The sequence below is a fragment of the Trypanosoma brucei genome, chromosome 6, assembly GCF_000002445.2.
Source record: "Trypanosoma brucei brucei TREU927 chromosome 6, complete sequence".
NCBI lineage: Eukaryota > Euglenozoa > Kinetoplastea > Trypanosomatida > Trypanosomatidae > Trypanosoma > Trypanosoma brucei.
The window spans coordinates 862833-887698 of NC_007279.1; the positions used below are offsets into that span (position 1 = coordinate 862833).

At 44.0% G+C, this 24866-nt stretch overlaps 10 protein-coding genes across 10 annotated transcripts, besides 7 other annotated features; all 10 read left to right on the forward strand.

The window, feature by feature from the left end:
- Nucleotides 1-24866: part of a sequence feature (sequence corresponds to BAC RPCI93-5F5) that runs on past both edges of the window.
- Nucleotides 386-444: a sequence feature (T-rich).
- Tb927.6.2880 (kinesin, putative) lies at nucleotides 971-4228 on the forward strand (the record flags this gene model as incomplete). Its single annotated transcript, XM_840316.1, has 1 exon — nucleotides 971-4228. The coding sequence occupies one exon, from the start codon at nucleotides 971-973 to the stop codon at nucleotides 4226-4228; it is 3258 nt and encodes a 1085-aa protein (XP_845409.1).
- Nucleotides 4583-4705: a sequence feature (A-rich).
- Nucleotides 5600-6430, forward strand: Tb927.6.2890 (single strand-specific nuclease, putative; the record flags this gene model as incomplete). The annotated part of the gene is made up of 1 exon (XM_840317.1): nucleotides 5600-6430. The coding sequence occupies one exon, from the start codon at nucleotides 5600-5602 to the stop codon at nucleotides 6428-6430; it is 831 nt and encodes a 276-aa protein (XP_845410.1).
- Nucleotides 7346-7379: a sequence feature (AT_rich).
- On the forward strand, nucleotides 7603-9810 carry Tb927.6.2900 (hypothetical protein, conserved; the record flags this gene model as incomplete). Its single annotated transcript, XM_840318.1, has 1 exon — nucleotides 7603-9810. The coding sequence occupies one exon, from the start codon at nucleotides 7603-7605 to the stop codon at nucleotides 9808-9810; it is 2208 nt and encodes a 735-aa protein (XP_845411.1).
- Nucleotides 9901-9923: a microsatellite.
- On the forward strand, nucleotides 10633-11766 carry Tb927.6.2910 (hypothetical protein, conserved; the record flags this gene model as incomplete). Its single annotated transcript, XM_840319.1, has 1 exon — nucleotides 10633-11766. One exon carries the CDS (start codon nucleotides 10633-10635, stop codon nucleotides 11764-11766), a length of 1134 nt encoding a protein of 377 aa, XP_845412.1.
- Nucleotides 12053-14305, forward strand: Tb927.6.2920 (hypothetical protein, conserved; the record flags this gene model as incomplete). The annotated part of the gene is made up of 1 exon (XM_840320.1): nucleotides 12053-14305. One exon carries the CDS (start codon nucleotides 12053-12055, stop codon nucleotides 14303-14305), a length of 2253 nt encoding a protein of 750 aa, XP_845413.1.
- Nucleotides 14885-16474, forward strand: Tb927.6.2930 (hypothetical protein, conserved; the record flags this gene model as incomplete). The annotated part of the gene is made up of 1 exon (XM_840321.1): nucleotides 14885-16474. The coding sequence occupies one exon, from the start codon at nucleotides 14885-14887 to the stop codon at nucleotides 16472-16474; it is 1590 nt and encodes a 529-aa protein (XP_845414.1).
- Tb927.6.2940 (hypothetical protein, conserved) lies at nucleotides 17019-17774 on the forward strand (the record flags this gene model as incomplete). The annotated part of the gene is made up of 1 exon (XM_840322.1): nucleotides 17019-17774. One exon carries the CDS (start codon nucleotides 17019-17021, stop codon nucleotides 17772-17774), a length of 756 nt encoding a protein of 251 aa, XP_845415.1.
- Nucleotides 18432-19325, forward strand: Tb927.6.2950 (hypothetical protein; the record flags this gene model as incomplete). Its single annotated transcript, XM_840323.1, has 1 exon — nucleotides 18432-19325. One exon carries the CDS (start codon nucleotides 18432-18434, stop codon nucleotides 19323-19325), a length of 894 nt encoding a protein of 297 aa, XP_845416.1.
- Nucleotides 19444-19464: a sequence feature (AT_rich).
- Nucleotides 20060-23137, forward strand: Tb927.6.2960 (epsilon-adaptin, putative; the record flags this gene model as incomplete). The annotated part of the gene is made up of 1 exon (XM_840324.1): nucleotides 20060-23137. The coding sequence occupies one exon, from the start codon at nucleotides 20060-20062 to the stop codon at nucleotides 23135-23137; it is 3078 nt and encodes a 1025-aa protein (XP_845417.1).
- Nucleotides 23262-23283: a microsatellite.
- Tb927.6.2970 (pseudouridine synthase A-like protein, putative) lies at nucleotides 23374-24660 on the forward strand (the record flags this gene model as incomplete). The annotated part of the gene is made up of 1 exon (XM_840325.1): nucleotides 23374-24660. The coding sequence occupies one exon, from the start codon at nucleotides 23374-23376 to the stop codon at nucleotides 24658-24660; it is 1287 nt and encodes a 428-aa protein (XP_845418.1).

Below are 24866 nucleotides of genomic sequence, written 5' to 3' on the forward strand. Positions count from 1 at the left end.
AAGGCCTCTACTGCTATTATTATTTTTTTTTTACAAGTTTCTGTGCATCTTTTTCTATTTCTTTTGTTGCTGCATGGTTACTTGCTAAATTTGTTGCATCGTCGTTGACCACGTCTCCTTTTTTTTCCCCTTTTGCTTGAACAAACTGTCTTTATGTGTATTTTATTTTTGATACAAAGTACTTATGTCTCTTTTGTTTTATTTTTGTTTTCTCACTGATGCGTTCTTTTCATTTATTTTCCCCTGCTTTCATTTCGTCATGTACTTCCAATATTTTCTTATTTTCCCCCTCTTGCCACACATAAATTCATATTTCCCTTGCATTGCGAATTGGTCTGCTAATATCTTTCACTACTGCAAGTTGTTAACATATTCCACAAAAACATCTTTTTTTTCCCCTCCTTTTCTTTCATTTTCACTTTGTTGTTTTTTTTTTTACTTTTCATGCTTTAAAGCATTCAAGTAGGTGCAAACCAAAAAGGATTTAGAAAGAAAACCCTCAAAAGGCTTGTTTTTTTTTCTTTTTTCCTCTTTATAATATTTTTCATATTTTTCACCCACTACTCACACGAGTCTGTGGGTTCTTGAGTAACTCTGCTTGATCACGCGACCTGTTGTGGTTTCAACTTGTACGCGTGCGTTGTGAAGTTCCTATTTTGCTCTCTTTCGCCTTCTAATTTTTTAAACTTCACTTCCTTTGTTTTCTTTTTTGTTTGGTTTCTTCTACTCACTTTTTTGTCGTTTTTGGTAGTTTTTTATTTTGTTTTCCTTTTGCGACCAGTTGTTGTGTATTGTCTCTACCACTTTATAAATACATACACAGGCACAAACGCATATCAAAACTACCAACAAATACCGAAGCGGAGGAAGAGAAACGAAATACGCACCGACAGTGTCGTTTTAATTCTTTTCATTTTTTTAAATTTTGTTTTGTCCTTTCTCACATTTGTGTACCAAAAACTGTGGTTTCATGAACGTGCGTGTTGCTACAGCAGTTCGTATCCTACCAGGAACTGCAATAGCAGACAAGCAATTCATTCTTTCTTCGGTCCACAAAGCCGTTGATGGGCAAACTGTTGTAGTGGACAGTTGTGGCGATGGGTCGCGGCCGATGATTGTACGGGTTGATGAGGTTTATGATGAAGAGGATAATCAAAGCTACTTTTATGAGCAAGCCGTTAGGGATTTGGTGTGTTGTGCATTTGATGGGAGTTATTGCACGGTATTGGCGTATGGCGCTGCGGGGAGTGGTAAGACGTATAGTGTGCTTGGACCCAAAGCACAGGAAAATATAATGGAAGAGGCAGGGATTTTCCTACGTGTATTTGAGGATTTATTTAGGTATCAGGAGAAAATGTCCAAGCGAAGGCACATCATGTTTTTCGTAGCAGCACTTGAGCTGGTTGGCGAGCAGGTGTTGGACTTGCTAAAGAGGCGAAGTAAGATTCCTGTGAGTGATGTGTCAAGTGATTATCTTTTGCACAACCTCCGCCACGCTGAAGTCACCTCGATGACCGAGGCCACGAATGTCTTCAATTTGATAAACGATATGCGCCAAGATTTGCCTACCGATGGAATTACACGTGGATCACGCTCTAGCGCTCTTATATTTATTGATATTGTTCAAGTTGCTCACAAACACTTCCCCGACCGTCCTACGCGGGAGAAATTAGTGGAAGTGGGCGGATTCTCTGTTGAACCTAGTGTGCGAGGCATCCTGCATTCGCGTGTGTTATTGGTAGATTTAGTGGGTAGCAACATCGGAAGAACCTCAGGTATTGGAGGAGAGGAAGTAATAGAGAATCTGGGAATGGCTAAATCTTTGCAAACATTGGGTATGTGTGTGCGCTCCTTGTATGTTGGGGACTCGCATATTCCCTTTTGTGATGCCAAACTAACTGAGTTGCTGAAACCCTCGCTTGCTGAAAGTACGTCGCGCGTACTTGTGGTGGCCCATGTTTCTCCGCTTGCTAAGGATGGTGACGAAACGAGAGAAACATTGTGCTTTTGTGATCGGATAAAGGAGTTCAAAGCTGATAAATCCTACAATGTTCCGTCCGCAGGGTTTGGGGAATATGAAACTCAGCCGGTTACTCAGCACAGGGAACTTCTTGCTGATGTGAGAATTGCGGCTGCTGTTGCCTACTATACACCTCAACGCCCTTATTTTACGTCGATGCTAAAAGGTGTGAGCGTGAAAGAGGCACGCGATGCCGCAATTGTTTCTTTGAAAAACGAATTGGATGGCCTGGAAATGAGAAAGGAAACGGAGTACATCAGTAAAGCAAAGGAAAAAATAATGAAGGACCGAGATAAAAGGGTACGTGGTTTCGCATCCAGGATGAATCAAATGATAGAGGAATACGAGGTAATTTCCCAGAAGGTCAAAGAAGAGAAGAAAGTTAGCAAGCACCTTACAAGGGAGTATGAAGCTAAGAGTGAGGAAGCCATAACGGAGGCCAAGAAGGCAAAAAAAAGTCGTTTGAAAGCCCAGGAGAAGGTGGAGAACCTTCGGGAGCAGCTTGGTTTGCCGAAGGTTGATTCGAGTTTGCCTAATCAGGAGAGTTCCCAATCACATAAGTACGATGATGACAAAATGTTTTGTGGTGGGTCGACGGAAGAACTTTCAAATGAGGAAAGGGAAAGGGAAACACTACTTGACAATCTTGTGAATGACTTTCAAACGGCAGCCAAGGACCTCAACGATGTCCACGCGACGTACGCGAAGCGCCTCACCGCCACTCAAAGGCAGAGAGCGCAAGTGCGACGTATAAAAATGCTTTGCTCAGGAATTATATTGGATAGCACCCTAGTGGAGGATATTATTGATTTCATTATCGATCGAGCTGTTGATATCTCCCACAAGGTAATTAAACCATCGCAGCCGTATTCTTGGAAAAATATTGAAGGCCTTAGCACTGTTTTGAGAGGTGGTAACAGACTTTATCCACCGTTGTTCAATTCTATTCCAGATGCTACAAAAGTGGATAGTACAGGAGTATTTCATAGATGTACTTTTCTCAGCTCTGACGAAAGCGATGAGGAGAACTCTCACTATCCAGATGAAACGCGGCGGCCAGTTGAGATGGACAATGATTTGTACGAACATTATTTGGCGATGGGTAATACGCAAAAGAAGGTGAAGGAGGACGGTAGTGCGGGTTCAGAAAAGAAGTCAGCAGCAAAATGGGGAGGGGAGATTTCAGAGACTGCACGAGACGAAGCGAGAAAGCCCGCGAAGGAGAATGCTGAAGATGGGGGTGTTGAGGGAAGTCCGATAGGGTTAAATGCATCAGCAACGGAATCGCTACATCTCGATGGCGACAACGATGGGGAATTTAATCAATCTGATAACAATGTCGAAGAGAGTGAGGAGCCTTTGACGGAATCGGAGAAACAGCGAATGCGGACACGTAGGGACCAGCAATACCTTATGCGTGTGTATGACTCACCTACCTTGGTCGACGATCTCATAAAATTCTTGCGCGGTGGAACGGTAATGCTGAAGCACGGACGCATAGGAAAACCTCATCGTCGCCTGTTCTGGGTATCTATAGATAGGGAGAAGCGAAAGCTTCTATGGGCAGATCCCGATGCAACCGCAAGTCGCTCTAGCTCGTATGTTGACCTTGACAACGTGAGTTACATTCAAATAGGCTGTTTCAGTAAAGTTTTCAAACGGTACTGCTCGACATCGACGGATCCAAGTTTTTACCGTAGTTTTACGGTTGGTTTGAAAGATGGTAGTCGTACGGTTGATATTGTTGCCGACACATTAGCGGATTTTGAGGCTTGGGTGCTTGGTCTGTCTAACTTGGTGAGGGTAGATCCATCGTGGGGCGGGAAGTTGGATGTCTCAGTGGAGGTAAACTACGACCGTCTTAACTGCTTTGAGGTGAGTCTTTGCGAAACAAATTACATATTTCCTACGCAATACCTCATGTTAAAACGACGTGTGACGCAGATTGCGGCCCACACCCTCGAGGTTCTTCAGCAATGTGGAAATGATGTTGCAAAGGCCCAGGAAATTTTGAATGGTATTCATCCCCCAGGAATCAATGACAAGGGTGCTGTGTACCTTACAAAGGGTGAGTTACGCTTTGTTGGTCGCAACGAAATAGACATCATTCGTATCACCAAAATATGGATGTTGTTTCAACAAATGAATCTTGTGTACGATGACAACTTCGTGCCGGCGACGACATTCGGTATCACTCGGCGGAGTTAGTATTCTCTTTTTTCTCCATCATTTATGTCTTCACCTTACACTTCGTTGCTGTTTTGTGTCTTTGACAAACTTATATTATCACCATTATTTTTTCGTTTCTTACTTTTGTTTTGTTTTGCTTTAATTTTTTCCCCCTTTCTTTTCCCTGTACATGTGGTATGCATACGTAACTTTCCTTTGCTTGATGGAGGATTGACGTATGGCAAACCGATACGTGGAGGATGATTAAGAAAAGATATGGGAAGTGTGAGGTTTAATGGAAGTGCCCTCACGTGGCGGTGGTGAGGGTGGTTGTCGAACTTTTGGATCGTAATTCCCAACGTGAGGAGGAAGCGCAAAGCAATGGAAGGATTGAAAAAAAAAATAAAAAAAGAAAGGATATAAAGGAAATAAAGAAAATAAAAGATGAAGATTATATGTGAACATCTGCGAAGGAAAGAAAGCAAGTGAAAAAGAAAAGAAAAGAGACGAAAGGAATTTTTCAACTAGTTGAGCATATGGTGTTTTGTTTTTCTTACTAAAACAAGTAAATGCATATACATACACGTATTTTGTTTGTATATATAAATATATATTTTCACCAACCTTGGTGGGTTTGCGTGGCGAACGCTACGGAAACTGAACATATGGACTTCTGAGTTTCTATATGCTGTCTTCTCTTTGCTTCCTTGCGATTACACTTTTATGTATTTGTGCATTCGCTTCCACCTTTTTTATGTGCTTAACCTCATATATGAAAAATACACCGGAGTGCTTAAACACACACACATATATATATATATATATCACTATCTATCTCTCAAGCAGGAAGGAAAGGATGCAGTGATAACTCCAAAAAGGTATAGGAGGAATAACGGTTTGGATGAGCGGCAGCACAACCGTAATAAACGATAAAAACGTGTGTTTAACAGGAGGGAAACCATGAGCACACATTTATGTGATTACATTGTGCAGTGGTAAGTTTCTGCAATGATTGAAGTTAGAACACGGTAAATTCTTTCGTGTGCTGTTGTTGTTCCTTGCCTCAGTTTTGCGGTTGCGGGTGCTACTATTTAGGATACAATTGAAAGAGAGTGTGTACTGTAAGTGGCGCCTCCTTTATAGTCGATACAACGTTAGACTGAAGGAATTCACATGCTCCCCTTTGTTTGACTGTCATTGAGCTCTTCAGTTTCTGTCCGCCTTGTTAGTGTGCCTTTTCATTATGTGATCTCCTCTTTCTCGTACTGATTTCATGAAGAATAACCTTCACAGCGGCTGGAAATTGCAAGGTTTACAAACTGCAACTTAACTATTAAGGTGACGACCAACAGAAAGGGCTTAATCGAGGAAGGCTATTCTTCAAGCAAACAACAACTGGCTGTAGCAATAATGAGAGGGCCTGTTACTATATTACTACAGATTTTATTGATTGTTGTAATTATATTTTCTTCACTACCTGTGGATGCATGGGCGGCGTTTGGGCACATGGTTGTTGCTGAAATTGCTAAACGTAATTTAGATGCAGACGTGCTGGAGAAGGTGAAGCAGTACACGCAACATCTCTCTGAGAGCGGTCCGTTCCCCAAAATCCCTGATTTTGTCCAAAGCGCGTGTTGGCCCGATGACCTGAAAAGCTATGACCTAGGGGTCATGAACGGTTGGCATTATACAGCAAATGTATACAATCGTGATGGTTTCGAGTTGAAAGAGCCACTGCAACAAAAATCTAACATAGTAAGTGTAATAGACAGTCTCTCCGCGACATTAAGCTATCATGAAACCCCTTTGTACGTACGCTCCTTTGCGCTTGCCCACCTCATCCATCATTACGGTGACATTCATCAACCCTTGCACACCACTTCGCAAGTATCTTCTGAATACAAAACAGGAGACCTTGGAGGTAACTTAGTGCATGTGCGGGTGAGGAACACCACTACAAAACTGCATTCATTCTGGGATGATATTTGCCGTCCTAGTATTTCCATGAAGCGCCCTCTGGAGGAAAAGCACTACGCAAAGGTAAGGAGTTTTGCCGACCGTTTAGTGGAGACGTACGATGTCTCCTGGGAGCACAGGAGGCAAACTAACGCAACTATTATGTCCATGGAAGGCTTTGAACTCGCAAAGGAGATTGCTTATGCTGGTGTTGTTAATGGCAGTCAATTGAGCTCCCAATACGTGGATAGATGCGTGGAAACTGCAGAGCAGCGTATACTCTAGCAGGTTACCGATTGGCGACTCATTTGAACAACATACTCGGTAGCAAACCAGCAGCTCCCGCTGTTCCACCGGCTGAGGGTGGTGTGTGTAGTACGGCGACGTATGGAGCAATTTTGATACTAGGAGTTCTATTTTGTTGTCATTTTTAATTTATCTCTGACTATTAGATTGTTACTTATTTACTTGTTCCTCTTTCTTCCCCTCTCGTTATGGGCGCTAAAATCTTTTTGTTACTTAACGAAAATCCTGTGGAAGGTTTCGTTCAATTATAATGAATTCACGATTTCTTTATGTGGATCTAAAGGTCGTTGTTATTCCCATTTGTTTTTAGCGGGCATTTATCTATAACGCGTATGTGCACAGTTATTTGTTGTATTTCACGTTTTGTCCCGTCGTTCTCATGGTCGGATGCCTTTCGCGCTATGACGGATCCCATATTCCACAAGGTAGAAACGACACTGGGTTGCCTAGTGGTGGTGCCGCAACTGAGAGGGTGATTGGCGCAACGGTATTAAACAGAGGTAAAAACTGCCTTTTTTGTGTGTATTGCGGATTGTAGCGTAATTCTCAGGTGATATTTGTTTTGAGAAAATGAGAACGGGGATGCAGCAACGTTTGTGGAATATTTGTGTGCTTGGTTGTACCTTTCGTTCCCTCTCAGATGTACACTTATCTCGGCATGAAACTTGTTATTACTTTTTCTCTTTTTTCATATACCCTGCAATATCCCCCGCAAAATGATTTACCTCTCCGACATATTGACACTTTTTTGTGTGTTACAATTGGTGTATCGGTTTTTAAACCCGCAATGTTGGCTATATTTTGTTCGTTCCGTTTAATACATATATATATTGGTATATGGATACCTCTTAAGCGTATGTTTAACCATACTATTACCCTCTTGTTTTTAACTTGTTATAAATATATTTTTAATGTTTTTTTTTAAAATGAAAGTGAGGTAGCGTTAGCAAATCACACGACTAGGCTGCGTGGGATCGTTATACATCGCCACATTTAGTGCTTCTGCTCGTTAGACGCTGTGAGATTTATATATTTTTCGGTCGTGTTTCCACCTGTTGTCACTGTTTCATCAGTTTATTCCTTTTTGCACCTTCTCTCTCCCTTCCCGTATCTTCTTATCTTTATTTGGGAGATATCGAGTAACACATTACATGGAAGGGGAACTTGCCTTCGTGAAGAGTGAACATGTGCTGGACAATATAACAGGTAAAGAGTTGGATGCTTTCAAATTGCAGGAGCACTCTGGTGACAAAGTTTATGTCCCACCAAATTCTAATGGTAATTTTGATCTTAAGGTGGGCCAACAGTACACAAATATCGGAAGAGACACATCCGAGTCACAAAAAACTGAAGGGGGGAAGACGGTTCTCCTCCACAGCCCGACCTCACTGACACCCACCAAAAAACTTTCGTCTGTTGGCGACATTGCCGTTAGCGCGGCGAGTGTGCTCGATGTTGACGGGAAGGATCTGTTTTTGAGCCCAAAAGAGGCAAAAAACGTTATTGATGACGCTGAAGGAAGTGTCATTTTCTCACAAAAGGGGCGCGATACCCCCTCCATTTGTGGTGCCGCTGAAGGTGTTCGATTGCAAGACGGTGCCAGGGACATGTTGTTCTTTTCTCCACTTCTTCAGCCGCTGGAAGCCGGTGGGAAGAATTTTCAAGATCCCGTTCATGAGTATGTTCACCTTCCCAACGTCGCAATTCGCATTATAGATACAGTTGAGTTTCAACGCCTCCGCACGGTGAAGCAGCTTGGTACCGTATGCTTCCTCTATCCTGCCGCTACGCACACGCGATTCGAGCATTCCATAGGGGTTGCGCATCTCGCATCAGAGATGCTTAAACACATTGCATCATGTCAACCTGAGCTTGGAATAACCAGGGCAGATGTTTTAAGTGTTATTATTGCTGGTCTCTGCCACGACCTCGGACACGGACCCTTTAGCCACTCCTTTGAAGTTGCTGTTAATCGCATTCGCTCGAAAACTGGTGCTCGAAAACTGTGGCGTCATGAGCATATGTCCGTTTTACTGTTGCGCCGCATTTTAAAGAAGATAGAGATTAGAAAATACGGTTTGAATGAAGACGATGTGAGATTTATTGAGCTATGTATTACTGGTCTTCACCCTTCGAAGCGCTGGCCGGAGAACATTGGCAGACCGGAGAAAAAAAGATTCCTGCTGGAGATTGTCTCAAATAAACGCAACGGCATGGATGTGGACAAACTTGATTACTTTCACCGTGACTCGATTGCTTGCTATGGTCGGGCAGCCGTTGATGTGCAAATTCGTCGACTGCTGAAGTCGTGCAAGGTACTTTGTTGTGAGGAGCAGCACCAAATATGTTTTGAGGAAAAGATGGCCCTTAGTCTCGGGGATATATTTAGTGTACGGGCAAAATTGCACAAACACGCGTACCAGCACCGCGTAACCCTGGCCATTGAGCAAATGATGATCGATGCACTGTACGAGGCTGAGCCTTTCTTCCTCGTACCTGGAAAAAATGGCAGAAAGCTACGCTTGTCTGAGTGTGTGGATGATGAAGAAGCATTTTGCAAACTTGGTGACTGGATTTTGGAGGGCATTACTGCCTCCGACGATCCTCGACTAGCGAAGTCTCAGTCACTTATCCGGAGGATAATGGAACGTGATTTGTACTCGGTTGTGGGAATCAAAACGTTCATCTCATACAATGTTGAGCTAGGTGAAGATGACATCAGAAGTTATATGATTCAACATTGTAAGATGCTGGGTAGGTACAGCGAAAAGCTCGATTCCAACCTATTGGTTAACTTCATCAACATTACTTATGACAAAACAGACAAGTCAGGTATCCCCAATGACCCTATTGCTCATATGGCGTTTTACAGCCCGAAGAATGTAGGCGCTGGTGCCTTCCGGCTTCCAAAGGAGCGCAAAAGTCATATTTTCTCCCCAATATCATACGGTGAGAAGTCAGTTATTGTTTTCGTAAAAGAAAAGGTTTTTGTCGACGTTATTCGTGACGCCTTCGGCGTATGGGTCAGTGCGCACGCAAATCTACTGGTCGTTGCTGTTCCAGCGCACAATGGGAGGACAGAAGAGAGCCCTACAGGTTCTGCACAATCCTCGCGCTCTCAGTGTCTTAGTGGTCGAGCAGACAACCAAGACAGCAGCAGTAATAACAATGACACCGTTACCATATTGACTGCCCCCAGAGCGTATGTTGAGGGGTTTACGGGATTTTCAAGTTCCCAAACGAATGGAATCCCTTCGTACTGTCAGAGCGAGTCAGAGTCTACTCAAGCCAGTCAGTGCAGCGCAAGCGGTTTAAAATTGTCAGAAGGAAATTTAGCGGGAAATAAACGCAGCCGCTAAACTACGTGAAGAAACATTAGCAAAAGCAAAAAGATTGTGATTGGAAGCAAAGTGGTATGGAGGGGGGTAATGTTTCATAACGACTGCCTTTATGTATATATATATATATATATCTAAAGATATACAAGTGTCCCTATCTTTATTTTTTTATTGACTGTGCGTTGCTTTCCCTTTTCTTTGACTTCTGTCTCAATTCGTTAGAATTTCGTTTACGGCAGTGTTTGATATCCGATCTTCTTATATAATTTTTTGAAAAATTTTTATCGTTATAGCAAAATTAGTGCGCATGTACGTTGTAGCAACGGTTTTTTCCCTCTTCCTTGTCTTGCTTGTGGTAGCAGTAACTGAACAGAAACTGAGAAAACGAAATTATATAGAGAAATGAACAGATGGACAAAAACGACCGTTAATACAGAGAAAAAGAAAGGGAGTCAAGGAAATACGGAGCGCATGCTGTCAGGCACAAATAGCGAAAGTATTGAAGGAGATAGAGAAATCATAGAAACGTAAGAGACACGGTAAAAACATTTTTACCTTGTGCCTCACATGCCATACATTTGTTTCTTTTTAGGTCGCACAAAGTGCGGTCGTACCTCTGTTTAGAAGAAACACTTGGACGATAGAAAAAAGAAAGCAGAAGGAATATTTTGCCTGAGTATACTTCTGTTTTTTTTTCTTACTCTAATATGACTTAAGTTCAATATACCCATTTTTGAAACTTTTTCTCTTTCATTTACTTTTTTCTTTTTATTATGAAGTGGGAGGTTTTGAAAATCACTTAGTTAGCTACAACAAGTTGCTTCGTTTTATGATGTTGTGCACATGGTCTCGCCACCAGCTTTATTTCACGTGATATATGAGAATGACGAACTTGTAGTTGTCAACAAGCCAAATGATGTGCCAATGGACGGTGTAGGTTGTGAATTAACGGTGGAACGGTGGGCACTGGCATATCGATCAAGGCGAAATGATGGCGACAAAGTGGACAGTGAACGCTTCAATGAGGAAGTTATGAAGGATGCCTCCCAACTCCCCGATTTTGTTACAGAGAAACCAAAGGGTAAGAAAAAAATGGTTAAATTCGTTCATCAGTTGGACTACGCTACAAGTGGTGTCCTCTGCATTGCGTTCTCGAAAGAAATGGCCGCCCGACTTGCTCATTGCTTTGAGATGAGGACGGCAAAGAAAGCGTACGTTGCAGTTCTCCACGGTAGTGTTTCACCCTTATCAAGTACAATTCCCAATTCAACATCATTTCTTTCGAGAAATGCGACTCAAGGTGGTTTTCGCTTAATTTCAATTAAAGAAGTGTCGAGTTGTCAATTCATTTTGGACTGTGTGCGGATTGCCACCGGTCAAACCGAGCCAAATAACGTCGTATCGGAAGAGAAGATTATTGAAATTAATCTCCCAGTCGGTTACGATGATGACGACCCTGATAGGTTCCGCATGGCTGTGAATGGACGTGACGCAAAGGAGAGCTTAACATACATGTATGTCCTTCAAAATGGGTATCTGCCTTGCCCGTCTAAAAACTGTCAAGTTTCTGTAACAAAAGTTATTCTCATACCGCAGACGGGCCGGAGGCACCAACTCCGCCTTCATTGTAATGCACTTGGGTTCCCGATAGTCGGTGACGTAACATACGGCATATCTTCATTTCCTTCCACTGTACTACACCAGAATGAGGCATTAATGGAGGGAAGGAACACGAAAGATGTTGAAGTACCGATAAGAGCAAGTGATTGGTCTCGCATGATGCTTCACGCTTGGCGTCTCTCTTTTCCTTTGAATGTAGAGCCGATTGGTGACGGGAGACAGAGGAGTTTACTGAAGAGGCAACGCCGACGTGAGACACTTGGATTGGATGATGCACACAGTAGTTGGGAAGACGCTGTATGGACGCACTTCCAAACGGAAGACCCTTTTGCGTTAATAATAGAAGACAAACCCTAGTGATTGAACTAATATTTTGCCTTTTTTTTCTTCGTGCGTATTTTCGTTTTGTGGTTGTTGGCATTGTTCTCTCTACATTCCCTTTCAGTAGTTTCTGTCTCACCACTATACTTTCTTCATCGTTCAAATACTCAAAGACGAATAAAAAGAGAAAACTAATGCTGAGTTCTCCTAACTACCATTTTTTCTCTTTTTTGCATTATTATTCTTTCTTTTTTGTAAAAAAAAATATATAAAATGGATGCGTGTGTATAAGAATATATATATTTGAGAAGTGATTTGTAGTATGCTGCATGAAATTTACGCTCCACGGGATGTCGCAAGTATAGCTTGGAGCCGGCGGAAGCTAAGTGATTTTCAAAAACTAGTAAATAAAATACGAGAGGGGTTTGTGCCACCAGGTCCAATACTACTTTACGGACCATCAGGTTGTGGTAAACTTTCGTCTGTGTTAGCCATTTTTCAGCAGCCACAGCCGCAAACTCCTGGGGGTGGTGGCTCCTCTTCGCGTTGCTCTTTTTCACGTGCTCGAGTGTTGCATTCATGTGACGCTTCACCATGGGAATATCACCAATTTCTGATGGGTGTTCTGTCTGAGCACGGTGGCGCTAACAATAACGTAGTGGTCGATTCAGATAAGTCGGTTACTGCTAAAGCTCTTCAACGGGGTGAAGGTTCGGACGGCTTTTGTGCGGCGGTACCACATGTGGTAAAGTTCTACGGAGAAGCACCAACTTCACTTTTGCATTCGGTAACGCTTCGTTTTCTTAATTACTACAACGCATACAGACACGAAACTTCCCTATGTGGTAACTCCGTCGGCGCAGTGAAAGATGGGAACTTGCTCACTTTACGTCGACATATATTGGTTTTAATATTCACCACCCATGACACACACAATGAAAAGGTGGCACTGGGGAAATTGCTGCCTTCAAGTATTCTTAATCACCCTTGTTTGCACATGTTCTATTGTCCACCTGTGACGGAGCGAAGTTTAATTACTTGCATTAAACGGGTATTCAATACGGAGCAACTTCAGAGACGGAAACAAGGGCAAACCCCTCCTCCTCCTCTAAATGATGAGGAAATTAAATTATTGGCCGAGCAATGTCATGGCGACATCCGCCACGCTCTGCTTCAAACTCAATGGCTTTTGTTGAACACAAATGATCATATAGCGGGTGAAGAGCAGAAGGTACAGAAGGCACCGCAGAAGCGGCGGAGGTCACCACGTGTTGGTGCTCAGGCATTGAGGAGTATGGAAGATCTCCTGGCTGATGATTTTGAAGAAAGCAATACGTCTGGAAGCATGGTAAAACCGCCCAGCACAGCTAAAGGAGACAATATGAATGGTGATAATGAGAACTCGAATAGCTCAAAGTCATTGTCGCAAGAAAATGAAGGTCTTTCAGTATCTAGAGATGATTATCTTGATGTCTCCCATGCTGCAGCACGCGTACTCACACAAAAGTACACAATGGAGTCAGTGGTGCAGCTACTCAACGTGGAACCAGACAAATTACTCGGGTATCTCACAAACAACATGCTCCCTTACTTCCTTCCTGAACATATGGAGCCATGCGCACTAACCGCTGCCGCCGCGAGTTATTCCGATGCTCTACGTGTCTCAGCTGTTAATTATAGGTTTATTCGCAGCAACCATGGACTATTCACCACTTCGCTCACTGGTGACAATGAAAACGAAGGAACAGGACCTACAGATATCAGATTGATATCCCTTCTACTCTTCGGCAAAGCTTATACTGTCTACCACAAAAATGTTTACGTTCCAAGTGTGTTTGGTGGGAAGCGGGCGCCCCCTCATCTCGCCTTTGCGTATCCACGGTTGAGGGAGTTGCAATTTGCTCGTGGTCGATATAAATTTCGTAACGATGAATTGGAAATGAATGAACATGACTCTGAGCGAGATGGGGAGAAAAAGTTTGCCCTATTTTCGAGTGAGGAGGAATGGCGTCGTGACTTTTTGCACCGCTTAGAGTTGCAGTTGTCTAATGGCGAAAATCAGATAGGACCTGTGGTTGATGTATTAAAGGAGACGCTTCCGCCACTTCTTGATAGGTGCAACTCACTGGATTCGCTTATTCTTGAGTATGCACCATATGCGAGGCGGATTGTGCTCAATCACTCATCGTCCCCCTCGGAATCACCTATCCGTACTTGTAACGCAAATGTCAGCAGCCCTTCGAGATGCATTGGTGGTACTACGCCACCTCCGGAATTGAAGAGCGCAGGGGCGCTTTCACGTCCAAAGCGGACGTTATTTATGGTTGGACAGAAAACTACGACAGTAGGCCATGAACAGCCCAAACGCCGGTGCTCGAACCTGAGATATCGTGCATTGTGTGTCGGACTCCAAAAAACGCCGCCAATCAGGGAAGAGTTTTTTTACTTACCCACCGAAGAAGAGGAATGTGATGATGATGCACCAGAGTGTTTTTCAGGGCAGACTACTGTGCGACCCAGCGGTGGTTCTTCATGGTTGCCCGAAGGAGAGGTAATTGAGGAGTTTAGCGATTAAAATTTGTATCCGGGTTTGGGGTTCTATCGGCATTTGCAGCAGCGAATGGCACACGTATGTGTTACGTCCAATTTTTGTCTATTGTATTTGTGCAAGTGTGTTGTGAACGCACTGACATGGCCGATTCACTACCGAGTGCCTTTTGTTTCTGACATCGAGTTTTTGTAATTGTGCGGAGTTGAATTATGAATGACGCCCTACTTCGGTTGTTTTTCATATCGTTTGAGTGTCACACCTACGTTGCGCGCTAACTTGTTCATTACATCATCATTTTTTTTATACGTCTGGCACAGTGTACATGTCCACTTAACTTTTGGTCCACATTATGATGCATGTCTCAACACTTTTTTTTATACCTTTGCGTTCTCAACGTACTCATTTCTCCCTATTTTTCATCCCCCCCCCCGCAGAGTTCCGGCTTCGCAGGACACTACACTGGACGCAACTGCGATTCATATCTTAGGTGTGTTCCTGAAAGTGTACCAACCGGAGAGTCCCTTTCGTTAACTAACTGAACACCTCCTCCCTTTTCCGAGGGTTGTAGAAGTTGGAAACTTCCGCTGCACAAGGGTTTCGACGATGGACACTTACGCAGCGTTGCTAAGTTTCAACTTTATGGCCTCGTGGCGGACGGGCAACACAGTGATCGATACAATGATCGCGATCATTATTCCGTTCTTGACGGAGAAATTTTCTCGTTTTCTTACTGTTGACTGGCCGAACTTTATCAGGTGGGTTATTCATTTCTTCAGTGCAGGTCGTGAGGAGGCGCGGATTCAACACGGCCTGACTGATGAATATATGCACGCAGTAGATCTGACTGAGGGTGCTGTTTTACAGGAAGCTGTGGAGCAGTACGTTAGCGAACAGTTGAAGCCAGTGTATAAGAAAGGAGAATTTCTGTTTACCTATGTTGGGGTTCGTGACACGGCAAGTCGGTCAGATAATTTGGCCAAAGTACTACGCCAAGACTTCAAACTTATCTCCCGTCCCTTGAAGGAAAAAACAGATCTTGGTAACGGTATAACGTTAGAAATACGGGAGGGTGAAGATGTTGCAAGCGACGACAGAGGGGATGGAACATCGAATGATAGACATAAAGGCCTTTCCGGTGAAGTAAGTGAGGGAACCGTATCACGCAAAGCAATTATGCGAGAACTTGTCCTAACAGCTGATGGGAAGTTAGGAAACGGGAAAGACAAAGTTATGGAACTTGTGCACAACGCCTACGATCTGTACGTTAAAAGGAGGGACGACACAGTTAATACTCAACGCTACCTCTACCAAGTTGTTCAGAGTGGAGACGAGAAATCGGCCTCCCAGCCAGGGTTAATGAGGGTTAAGCGATATCCCTTGTATGATGTGAAATCGTTCAAGTCACTGTTCTTCCCCAATAAGCAAAAACTCATTGACCTTGTTGATCAATTTGAATGTAAAACCGGTAAATTCGCGGTACCGGGATTTCCTCACAAATTAACACTTCTTCTGCATGGTCCACCTGGAACCGGCAAAACAAGCCTCGTAAAAGCGATTGCTCAGCACACCGGACGGCATATTATGGCTGTTCCCTTATCACAAGTGCGAACGAATCAGGAACTTATCGCCTACATGAATGATCAGCAGTTCGAAATTGTCAACAGTCGAGGGAGTGTTACAAAGATATCTCTTCGCGCAGAGAGGGTCATCTATTTATTGGAAGATGCTGATGCCACTTCCGATATCATATTAGCAGCGAAGAAAAATGACAATGCAGCCACTAGGGCGCTGAGCGACGCTGTCAAACCATTTAAGAATATCGATTCTATTAGTATTAAAGGAGTGTTGGATGCCTTCGGTGGCATACTTTCCGCACCGAGGAGAATCATTATAATGACGACGAATCATATTGATCGACTTCATAGCTCACTAGTAAGACCGGGGTTTGTTACCATGCAACTATACCTGGGAGAGTTCACGGAAGAATATGCTTTGCAAATGGCAAGACATTATTATGGTTGTGACCCCACAAGTGAAGAGCAGCTGCAATGTCTTGAGCGCGTTTTGCGCGAAGCGGGTGAGAAGGGAATTCGTTTTAGTCCTTCAGAGATGGAGCAACTCTGTGCCGAGTACGATACCCTTCAAGAGCTCGTGGAGGCATGCGCAAAAGGAAGTAGGCGATCTGTCTTCTAGTAATCTCTCTTTTTGTTTTACTTGACCTTTGAAAGCGTCATGTGTGAAAGAAAAAGAAAAAAAAAGAGCAGCGAGTGGGAGGAAAGAGAGTGCGTAGATGCACCAATTTTGTTCCGATTGTGCACTGGTGGTGCTGTGGTTATTTTTGATTTGTCTTTTTCGGCGTTGGGGGTAGGGAAATACCGCCAACTTTCCGCATTTCTGAGTTGTAGAGGAAGTAACTTGCAACTTTTCGCTTTATTTATCAACTGTGATGGGGAGTAATATTATATTTTATTTTACGTGAGCTTTTACAGTTGCAGGCTTTCGGGAAATCCGCTCGCTTTCCCCCCCCCTTCATCTGTATTCGTTGCTGTTTTGGAAACCTCCACAAACACTGTGCACAATCTTAAGGAACATACCTCTGCATAGGTGTAGGTAATTCAGCACATCGCCACAACCACCGTTTGTTTGTTCATTTTTACCTGTTTTGCCGTATATTTAAAGGTCCTTACCACAAAGAAAGGAAATCATTAAGTGTGATCAGTACTGGTGATCGGGTTTCATGGAAAAAGAAAAAAAAACAGTGAATATTCTACTGCTAGTTACGGGCAGCATTGCAGCCGTAAAGGTGGGTTTACTTTTGGACCAACTTGTTGATGAGGCGTGCAGTGTTCGCATTGCTGCAACCAAATCTGCTTTTCACTTCATCACACGGGCTCAGCACTCCAGAAAGGGTATACAACTTAATCGGATTCTGACGGATGAGGATGAATGGAAGGAGTGGCAGGGGATGAATGATGCAGTGATGCATATTGAGCTTCGTAGATGGGCAGACATTGTCGTCATAGCCCCTCTTGACGCTAATACATTAGCGAAATTGGCTGTTGGTATGTGTGATAATCTCGTTACATGTGTTATGCGAGCGTGGGAGGTACGCAAGAAACCTGTGGTGTTGTGTCCAGCTATGAATACCGCCATGTGGACGCATCCTGTCACCGCTCAACAGTTGCGTACGTTATGTGATTGGTACGGTGGTGATCCCTCTCAGTTACATATTGACGTCGAAGAAGCTAATGAGGAGGGGTTTAAAGCAGTGCTACCCAACACCTTAGAAACCTCTCTGTTCCAAATCGTTGGCCCGGTGAAGAAGCGACTGGCGTGTGGTGACGTTGGTATTGGTGGAATGGCTCCTGTGGAAGAAGTGGCACGGGCAATAAAACACACAGCAAGCCTCATTAGAGCTGCGCGCGCCACACCAGCAACCACTCTCGAAAATGAAACGAATAAGAACGGTAAGGGCGCGGATGAACCGCAATAAAAATAATGGTATAGGACCGAGGAAAGTAAGGTGGTCGGCACAACAACTCATGCGCAGTCACAGAAGCGCTATTAATTCCATGAAACGTTGATTAAATTTTTTTTTTCGCTGCCATTGTTCTTGTTTATTTTTATGTTGAAGTATATGATGGTGCAGCGAATACGTCTTTTAAATCTATCGCACGCTATCCACATCACTTCTACATTTCCTTTTTTGTTTGCTGTGTGCATTTGTGTTTGTTATTTTTACTAGTGAAACCCGCAGGTGGTCGCGTTAGTTGCTTCGCTTACAATGACAACTTCCTGAAATCGTGTCTTCTTGGTTCACACTTCATTAATCAAATGCGTGCCTCGTTATGAGTGGGAATGATGTTCCTTGTTTACAAATGAATGCGATATCCTTTTCTTTTGTGTTCATGTCGGAACTGCTTCTTCGTATATAGGTACTGAGTTTCTTCGGTACCGTTTACACCACACTTATTGGATATTTTCACTGTTGTTATCAATGCTGTCGATGGTTTTTTTTTTCTCTCTGCTGAAGTTTGCTCTTATAACCACACATCTGGAAAAGAAAAAGAGCGAGCAACCAGTGTGCAAGGTGTAAGTTTTTCTTTGTTTTTCTGTATTTGGACTAAGAAGTCACTTTGTATGGTATAGTATGGATGGCAAGGAAGATGGTTTAAACAACCGAAACTCAAATACGGATACTTCTAAGGATTTTCAGATAGTGGAGTTGCGTGCCATTGAAAAGGAACTTTTGGTACTGAGGGCACGAAGTGAAGCTTGGGAGTCAACCGTAGCGGAGGTATTGGAATGGATCTCAGGTGCCTTAAGGGGAGATCCCCTCCATCTTCAACTCATAGAACTTCTCCTCGAAGAGCTTGACGGAAACGGAGGAATCGAGAGGGTCCTCACTGAGGAGAAATTTTGTAAATTCTGCGGCTCACCTCTTTTTAAAATGCATGATAAGTTGCCATATTCATCATCGAGGTCTGCTTTTAGTGGAAGAGAAGCAAGTGTCTACGTTACCGGAAGCAACGCAGATTTTGAACAGAAATATTCACACGTTTACACAACTTCCTTTACATCGTCCTCGTTACCAGAGGGCAAACCCAAATGGTCAGGAAGGGCAGATTCACCGGAATTCAAAAATCCGTTTTATAACCAGTGCAGGTGCTCGAGCAGTCCTCCACAAGGTAGACCAGAAGATTCATATGGGCAAACGTATGCCCAGAACCGTCGCCACGGAAGTTACTGGAACTCAGCGGAAAGGCAAAGCAGTTGCGTATATAGCAGCAACAGGGGTAGCCAATCTGGTAGCTGTTATATGAATTTTCCAGGCTATCACAATGTCTGGGGAGCACCTACTGATAACAGTACGGCTTACGAGGCTTGTTCAACTTCGGAAACGTGGAGAAATTACCCAAATGAATCTCGTTTTCACGTATTTGATAGTGGAAGCGACGAACAGCGTCCCATAGATTATTTGTACATCCGTGCATCTGGAAGAATAATCCCTGTTGACCCAAGCGACCGCTGGCCCTTTTGTTAGGGTACGGTTTTGAGAGTTTTTTATTTGTATTGTTTTCATGTACTTTATCTTTTGTTTACGGTTTCTCGTGTCCTCGTGCAATGACGGGCTCAAAAGCCTTTTATTGCATTGGTTACGCAAAAAAAAATAATAATAATAAGTTCTTGGCGAAAACTATACTTTGGAGGATAACACGTGGAGAAAAAAAAAAGGAATATATATGGTGCGATGGGGAGAGAGCTGGGTACCTTAAATGGCGCAGTTAACTACAATTGTTACCAGTGCACTGTTTGTACTCCTTTTTAGTTCTTTTCCTTCACACATGCCAAGGTTTGTGTGATGTCATTTTTTTCGAATGCCTCATTGCAAGCCTTTCGTATCGGACTGACGTTTGAAATACTTTTATTTTGTACCAAATTGATTTTCTTTTCGCTTGTATATTCCTCTTCTTCTGATTCTTGCTAATATTTGTAGGTACATCACGTGAATAACAGTTTTTGATTTATGCTGTTCCATGTTGTCGTTTTTTTCCCCCTCGTCGAATCACTTAGCAACCTTTTTCATACCTATTCGTGTATTTGTGGGTGGGTTGGTGGATACGTGCTTCCTGTTCATTATTACTACGTATGCAAGGATTGATCGTTGTTACTACCGTTTCCCATCTCTTTATTGCGATATCACACGAACGAGAAATCTCGTTTTCCAATTTTTTCTTCTTTATTGAAATTACTGGAGGGCATCTCTGTGTTACAGCCATGTCTAAGCTTTACAAGGCTCAGACAGAGATGGTGCACACATGGGAGTTTACCGCCTTTATCCGTGCAGTAGGCGAAGCCCGCTCTAAACAAGAGGAAGACGAAATCATACAACGTGACCTCGGTAATCTCCGCAAATCTTTCGAAACCGCACACGTGGAGGACTGGCTACTGAAAGAGTACGTTGTGCGCGTGCTTTACGCTGAAATGCTCGGGCACCCAGCCAAGTTTGCGCACATTCATTGCGTGAACCTTTCAGCAAGCCCTGACTTGCTGGTGAAGCGCACTGGTTACCTTGGAACTTGGCTCACAATTGCACCACAGGAGGATATCATGATTCTCATAGTGTCTAATTTGCTACGCGATATGAATTCATGTAATTTTCTTCACACTGCTGCAGCATTAACTGCGGCATCGAAAGTAGTGCGGCGCGACCTCATCTGTGCGATCAAACCGGAAGTGGTGAAGTTGCTTGACCACTCAGCACCACTAGTACGGAAAAAGGCTGTGATAGCGCTGCACGCCCTCTATCGTAACACAGCCGATCTTATCGACTACAAAAACTTTTTTCTCAGGGCACTAGGTGATCCTAATCCTGCTGTTGAAGCCGCCGCACTTTCCCCATTGTTAGACATTGTCCAAACAAATCCCGAATTGTGCCGAGACCTGACAGAGACTTTCATAAAGGTTCTCGAAAAAGTCGTTAGCCGCCGGCTGTCAGGGGACTACGAGTACCAACGCGTCCCAGGGCCTTGGTTTCAAATCCAAGTTATGCGGATTCTTGCAGCCCTAGTATGTGACAGCCGTGAACTTGCTGCAAAGTGTGAGTACGTTTTGACTGAGGTTATCACGAGAGCAGACACGGGGTCTACCATTGGATATGCAGTTGCTTGCGAAGCAATTAGCTTGATAACTCGAATTCCGACGATTCCCTCTCTGATCGAACTTTCAGTTGAAACGACCGCAAAGATGTTTGCCACGAGGAATGTGAACTTGCGCTATACTGCTATTCAGGCACTTTCCAACCTCGCGTGTATCAACACTGACTATCTTCGCAGACATCAGGAAGACATTTTGGAATGTTTGGGGGATGGTGACGAGATGATTCGCCGCAAAACGACGTTCCTACTCCTTTCGATGTGCAACGAGGGAAATGTGGATATTATCGTTAAAAAACTGATCAAATATTTGAATAGTCAGATCGATAAGTATGTTCTTCAAGAGCTCACTCAGAGCATCTGTAGAACGGTGGAGCGTTTCAGCATGAGAAGGCTATGGTATATTAGTACGATGAACAGACTGCTTCTTTGCGCAGCCGAGCATGTTCCATATTCCTCAATTCAAGGAATGTTGAAACTCATTGTCGAAGGCGGTGAATCTGGGGACGAAGCGTCGGATGTGGCATTTCGTTTGCGTTGTGTGGAGGATTATTTTGGACTGATTAGTTGCTCACAAAAGAAAATGCCAGATGCTTTGTGTCGTGTGGCCGCGTGGGTTGTTGGTGAGTATGGCTTCCTTGCCACTGCGATAAATCGAAGACTGATGGTTGACGGACTGTGCGATTTGTTTGCTAGAACGGACAGCGGTGATGCACGGGATTGGATAATTATGGCGGTGATGAAAATTGTTGCCAGTGATGGTGTGGTACCAGAGAATGTGAAGGAGCTCATAGAGCGCTTCAAGGATAGTAGGATCGCTACGACACAACAACGCTGTTACGAATTTTCGAGGCTCACGCAAATGTTACCTTTGATGAAACGGTCGCTACCGTTGGATAGGTGTTGTGAAGAGGTCGATATCGAGGAGACATTGAGTTTTCTCAACCCCTTCGTGCAGAAGGCGCTGCTCGGTGGTGCAAAACCTTATGAGAAGCGACCTGTTTGCCGCGAGGTTCGGATGGAGATTCCGCTCTGCATTGAAAAATATGAAACTCCTCAACTGAAAACTTCGGAAGCGAGTTTGACTTGCGAAGTGTGCGACACGGAGGCGAAACCACCGGAACTCGCAATACGCCCCAGCACGAGGCGATGGGGCGCTAAGACCGGTAACGCAGCTGCAATGGTTAACACGGGTTTGGCGCCGGATTCACACATGCGGGAAGTCGGTGGCGGCGAGAGGATAACCTTATCGGCTCAAGTGGCTCGCACGGGTGCGACGTTAGATGAACCTTGCGGAGTCTTTGGGCCACAATGTGACCAGTCCTTACCAGCTACCCCACCGACTTTAGGTACAAAGTGTTCTAAAAACAAAAAATTGCTGGAAGATATTTTTGACGCATCAGTTCAGCTGAAAAAATATCCCCACGTTGCGCAGCAGGTGCCAGATTTATTTGAGGCTGTCGAAGTGGAAAACAAAAAGAATCTGGCAGGAGAGAACGGCTCGGCTCTTAGCGTCCACATGGAACACGTAAGGGAAGAAAGAGCGGTGGGTATCACATTGTTTATAGTTGGCAACGTAACGGTGAATGATCTAGTAGTCAACGTACTTCCTCCGTCTAACTGCACTCTCCATGTCACATCACATTCTGTACAATCTGCGAAGCTTACCGGAAGTACTACTATTACTATGGAGACACTGAAGGTGAATCAGTCACTCGAGGTAGTTATGCAGCTTCTTCTTACTGGATTCCCAAATGATATGCATGTGCGGGTAAAGGTAGTTTATCGACGCTCCGAACCCTTTGACATGATTGACGTTGGTAAATCAGAGTCCAAAACTGCGACCATGACGCTGCAAGTCGGTGATTTTCTTCGCCCGGCTTCGTCGATGACTACCGACACGTTCGGCGAGATGTGGCTGAAGTATATCGGGGAATACAAAACAACACTTCACGGCACTGCAGCATTAACACTTGAGTCTATTAGCCAGTTGCTGATGGAGCGGGCCTCCCTACGTGTCGTAGAAATGATTGGAAATGAACTCATAGTTGCGGCTGTGCTGCCTGGAACTGATCAACTACTACTGGGCCACGTTGTCCTTGTGGATCATCATTGCGCCAACGCGACCTTTCGTGCGCAAGATAAAAGGTTAGCGGAGTTTGTAGTCCGCTCATTGGACAGCGCGATACCATTGTCGTAGGAAGTGAAGAAATATAGCGAGTACATAGTGGTAAGGAGGAGTCAAGCAACGAACCTTTTCTTTTTAAATTGTATGTAGCTAACGGCTGGTATGTGTTAACCACCGCTCATAGTTTTTTCCCGTATCTGTCTGTCTGTCTGTCTGTCATGAATTCAAATGTTAGAAAAGTAGGAATATTTTCTCCTGAACCGCATCATACAGATTCCGCCATACTTGTGAGTGTGAAGCAAGAGTTGATGTTGAGTGGCAACACCGAAGGAAAACCTCGATCAAAGGAGAGACAGTTTGATTTCTCCAGTTACCCTTCACGGAAGATTGCTCTGCGGTTAGCTTACCATGGTCACATATATTGCGGGTTAGTGAGACAGGCGGAGACGCCTAACACCGTAGAGGCATATTTAGTTGCTGCGCTGGAACGACTTCGATTTGTGGAGCCTTCAGGACCTAAAGATTTCTCACGTTGTGGTCGAACGGATAAGGGAGTGAGTGCGCTTGGAAATGTAGTGTCATTTACGTCGCGAGCATCCTCTTGGGCGACGGACGAACAGCAACAGCCACCGTTAGATTACTGCGAAAAACTGAATAACGTCCTCCCACCAACCATCCGTATTGTTGGATGGTCATATGTGAACGCTGATTTTGATGCCCGTTTTTCATGCACTGGGCGAACATATCGTTATTACTTTTGTAATCGGGGACTCAATCTGGAAGCGATGCGCAAGGCTGTAGGGTACTTGAAGGGTGTGCATAACTTTCGAAACTTTTGTAAAACGGATGTTGTGAACGTGAATAACTACGAGCGCCATGTTCGTCACGCAGATATTGTAGGTAGTGATATGTTGCCCGATTTGGTATCTTACTTTGAAATCGAAGCAAACTCATTTCTATATAATCAGATACGATGCACTATGGAGGTACTCTTTCTCGTTGGTCGTTGTTTAGAGGAACCTGAAGTGGTGAAGCAACTCTTAGACTGCGGGGACCGAAAACCCGTGTATCCTCTTGCCGACGCAACACCGCTTGTGTTGTGGGAGTGTCACTTTGAAGGTGTACGATGGAACATATCTCAACGCGCGTGTCTCAATGCGGAAAGTGAGTTACTAGACATCGCAACTGCGCTTTTGATACGGTCTACGGTAGCGTTTTCCATGAGATCCCAGTTGTTTGCCTGGTATAGCGAACACACTGACGATAACGGTGAGGCAATTTTCTTTGAAGGGCAGAATCAAGGGATTTGTCCCGGGGATCAGTGGTCTGTTGTTGGTAGCGACTGGACGGATGAACGCACACACAATAGCCTTCGTGTGCGTAAGTCGGATATATTCGCTCTTTCTAAGAAAGTAAAAATGGGTTCGAAGGGGCCCTTAACGAGTAAGCCTTACACTAAGTTGCTTGACAGAGAAACTGAACGTACTTTTGAGGAAGAGGTGGAGCTTCTCAGTGCGAAGAAGCGTGCTAGATTTGAAGTCAACATGGAGAAGAAAAAGTTCCACGAGGAACATCGGTGTGGTAACCCAACTTAAACTACTCCATCGCACTCACTTGTGCGTTCTGTTCAAATCCGTCTTGTACTTTTAAAAAGATGTTAAATCATAGTCCTTTGGGTCACTTTATCGAACTACTAGTGTCCTTTTTTTTCCCACCTACTACTACCTTTTCATCCTTTCTCCTATCATTTATATGAGTACATGTTTCCTCGCCGTTTTCTCTCTTCTCTTTTGCTTTTTGT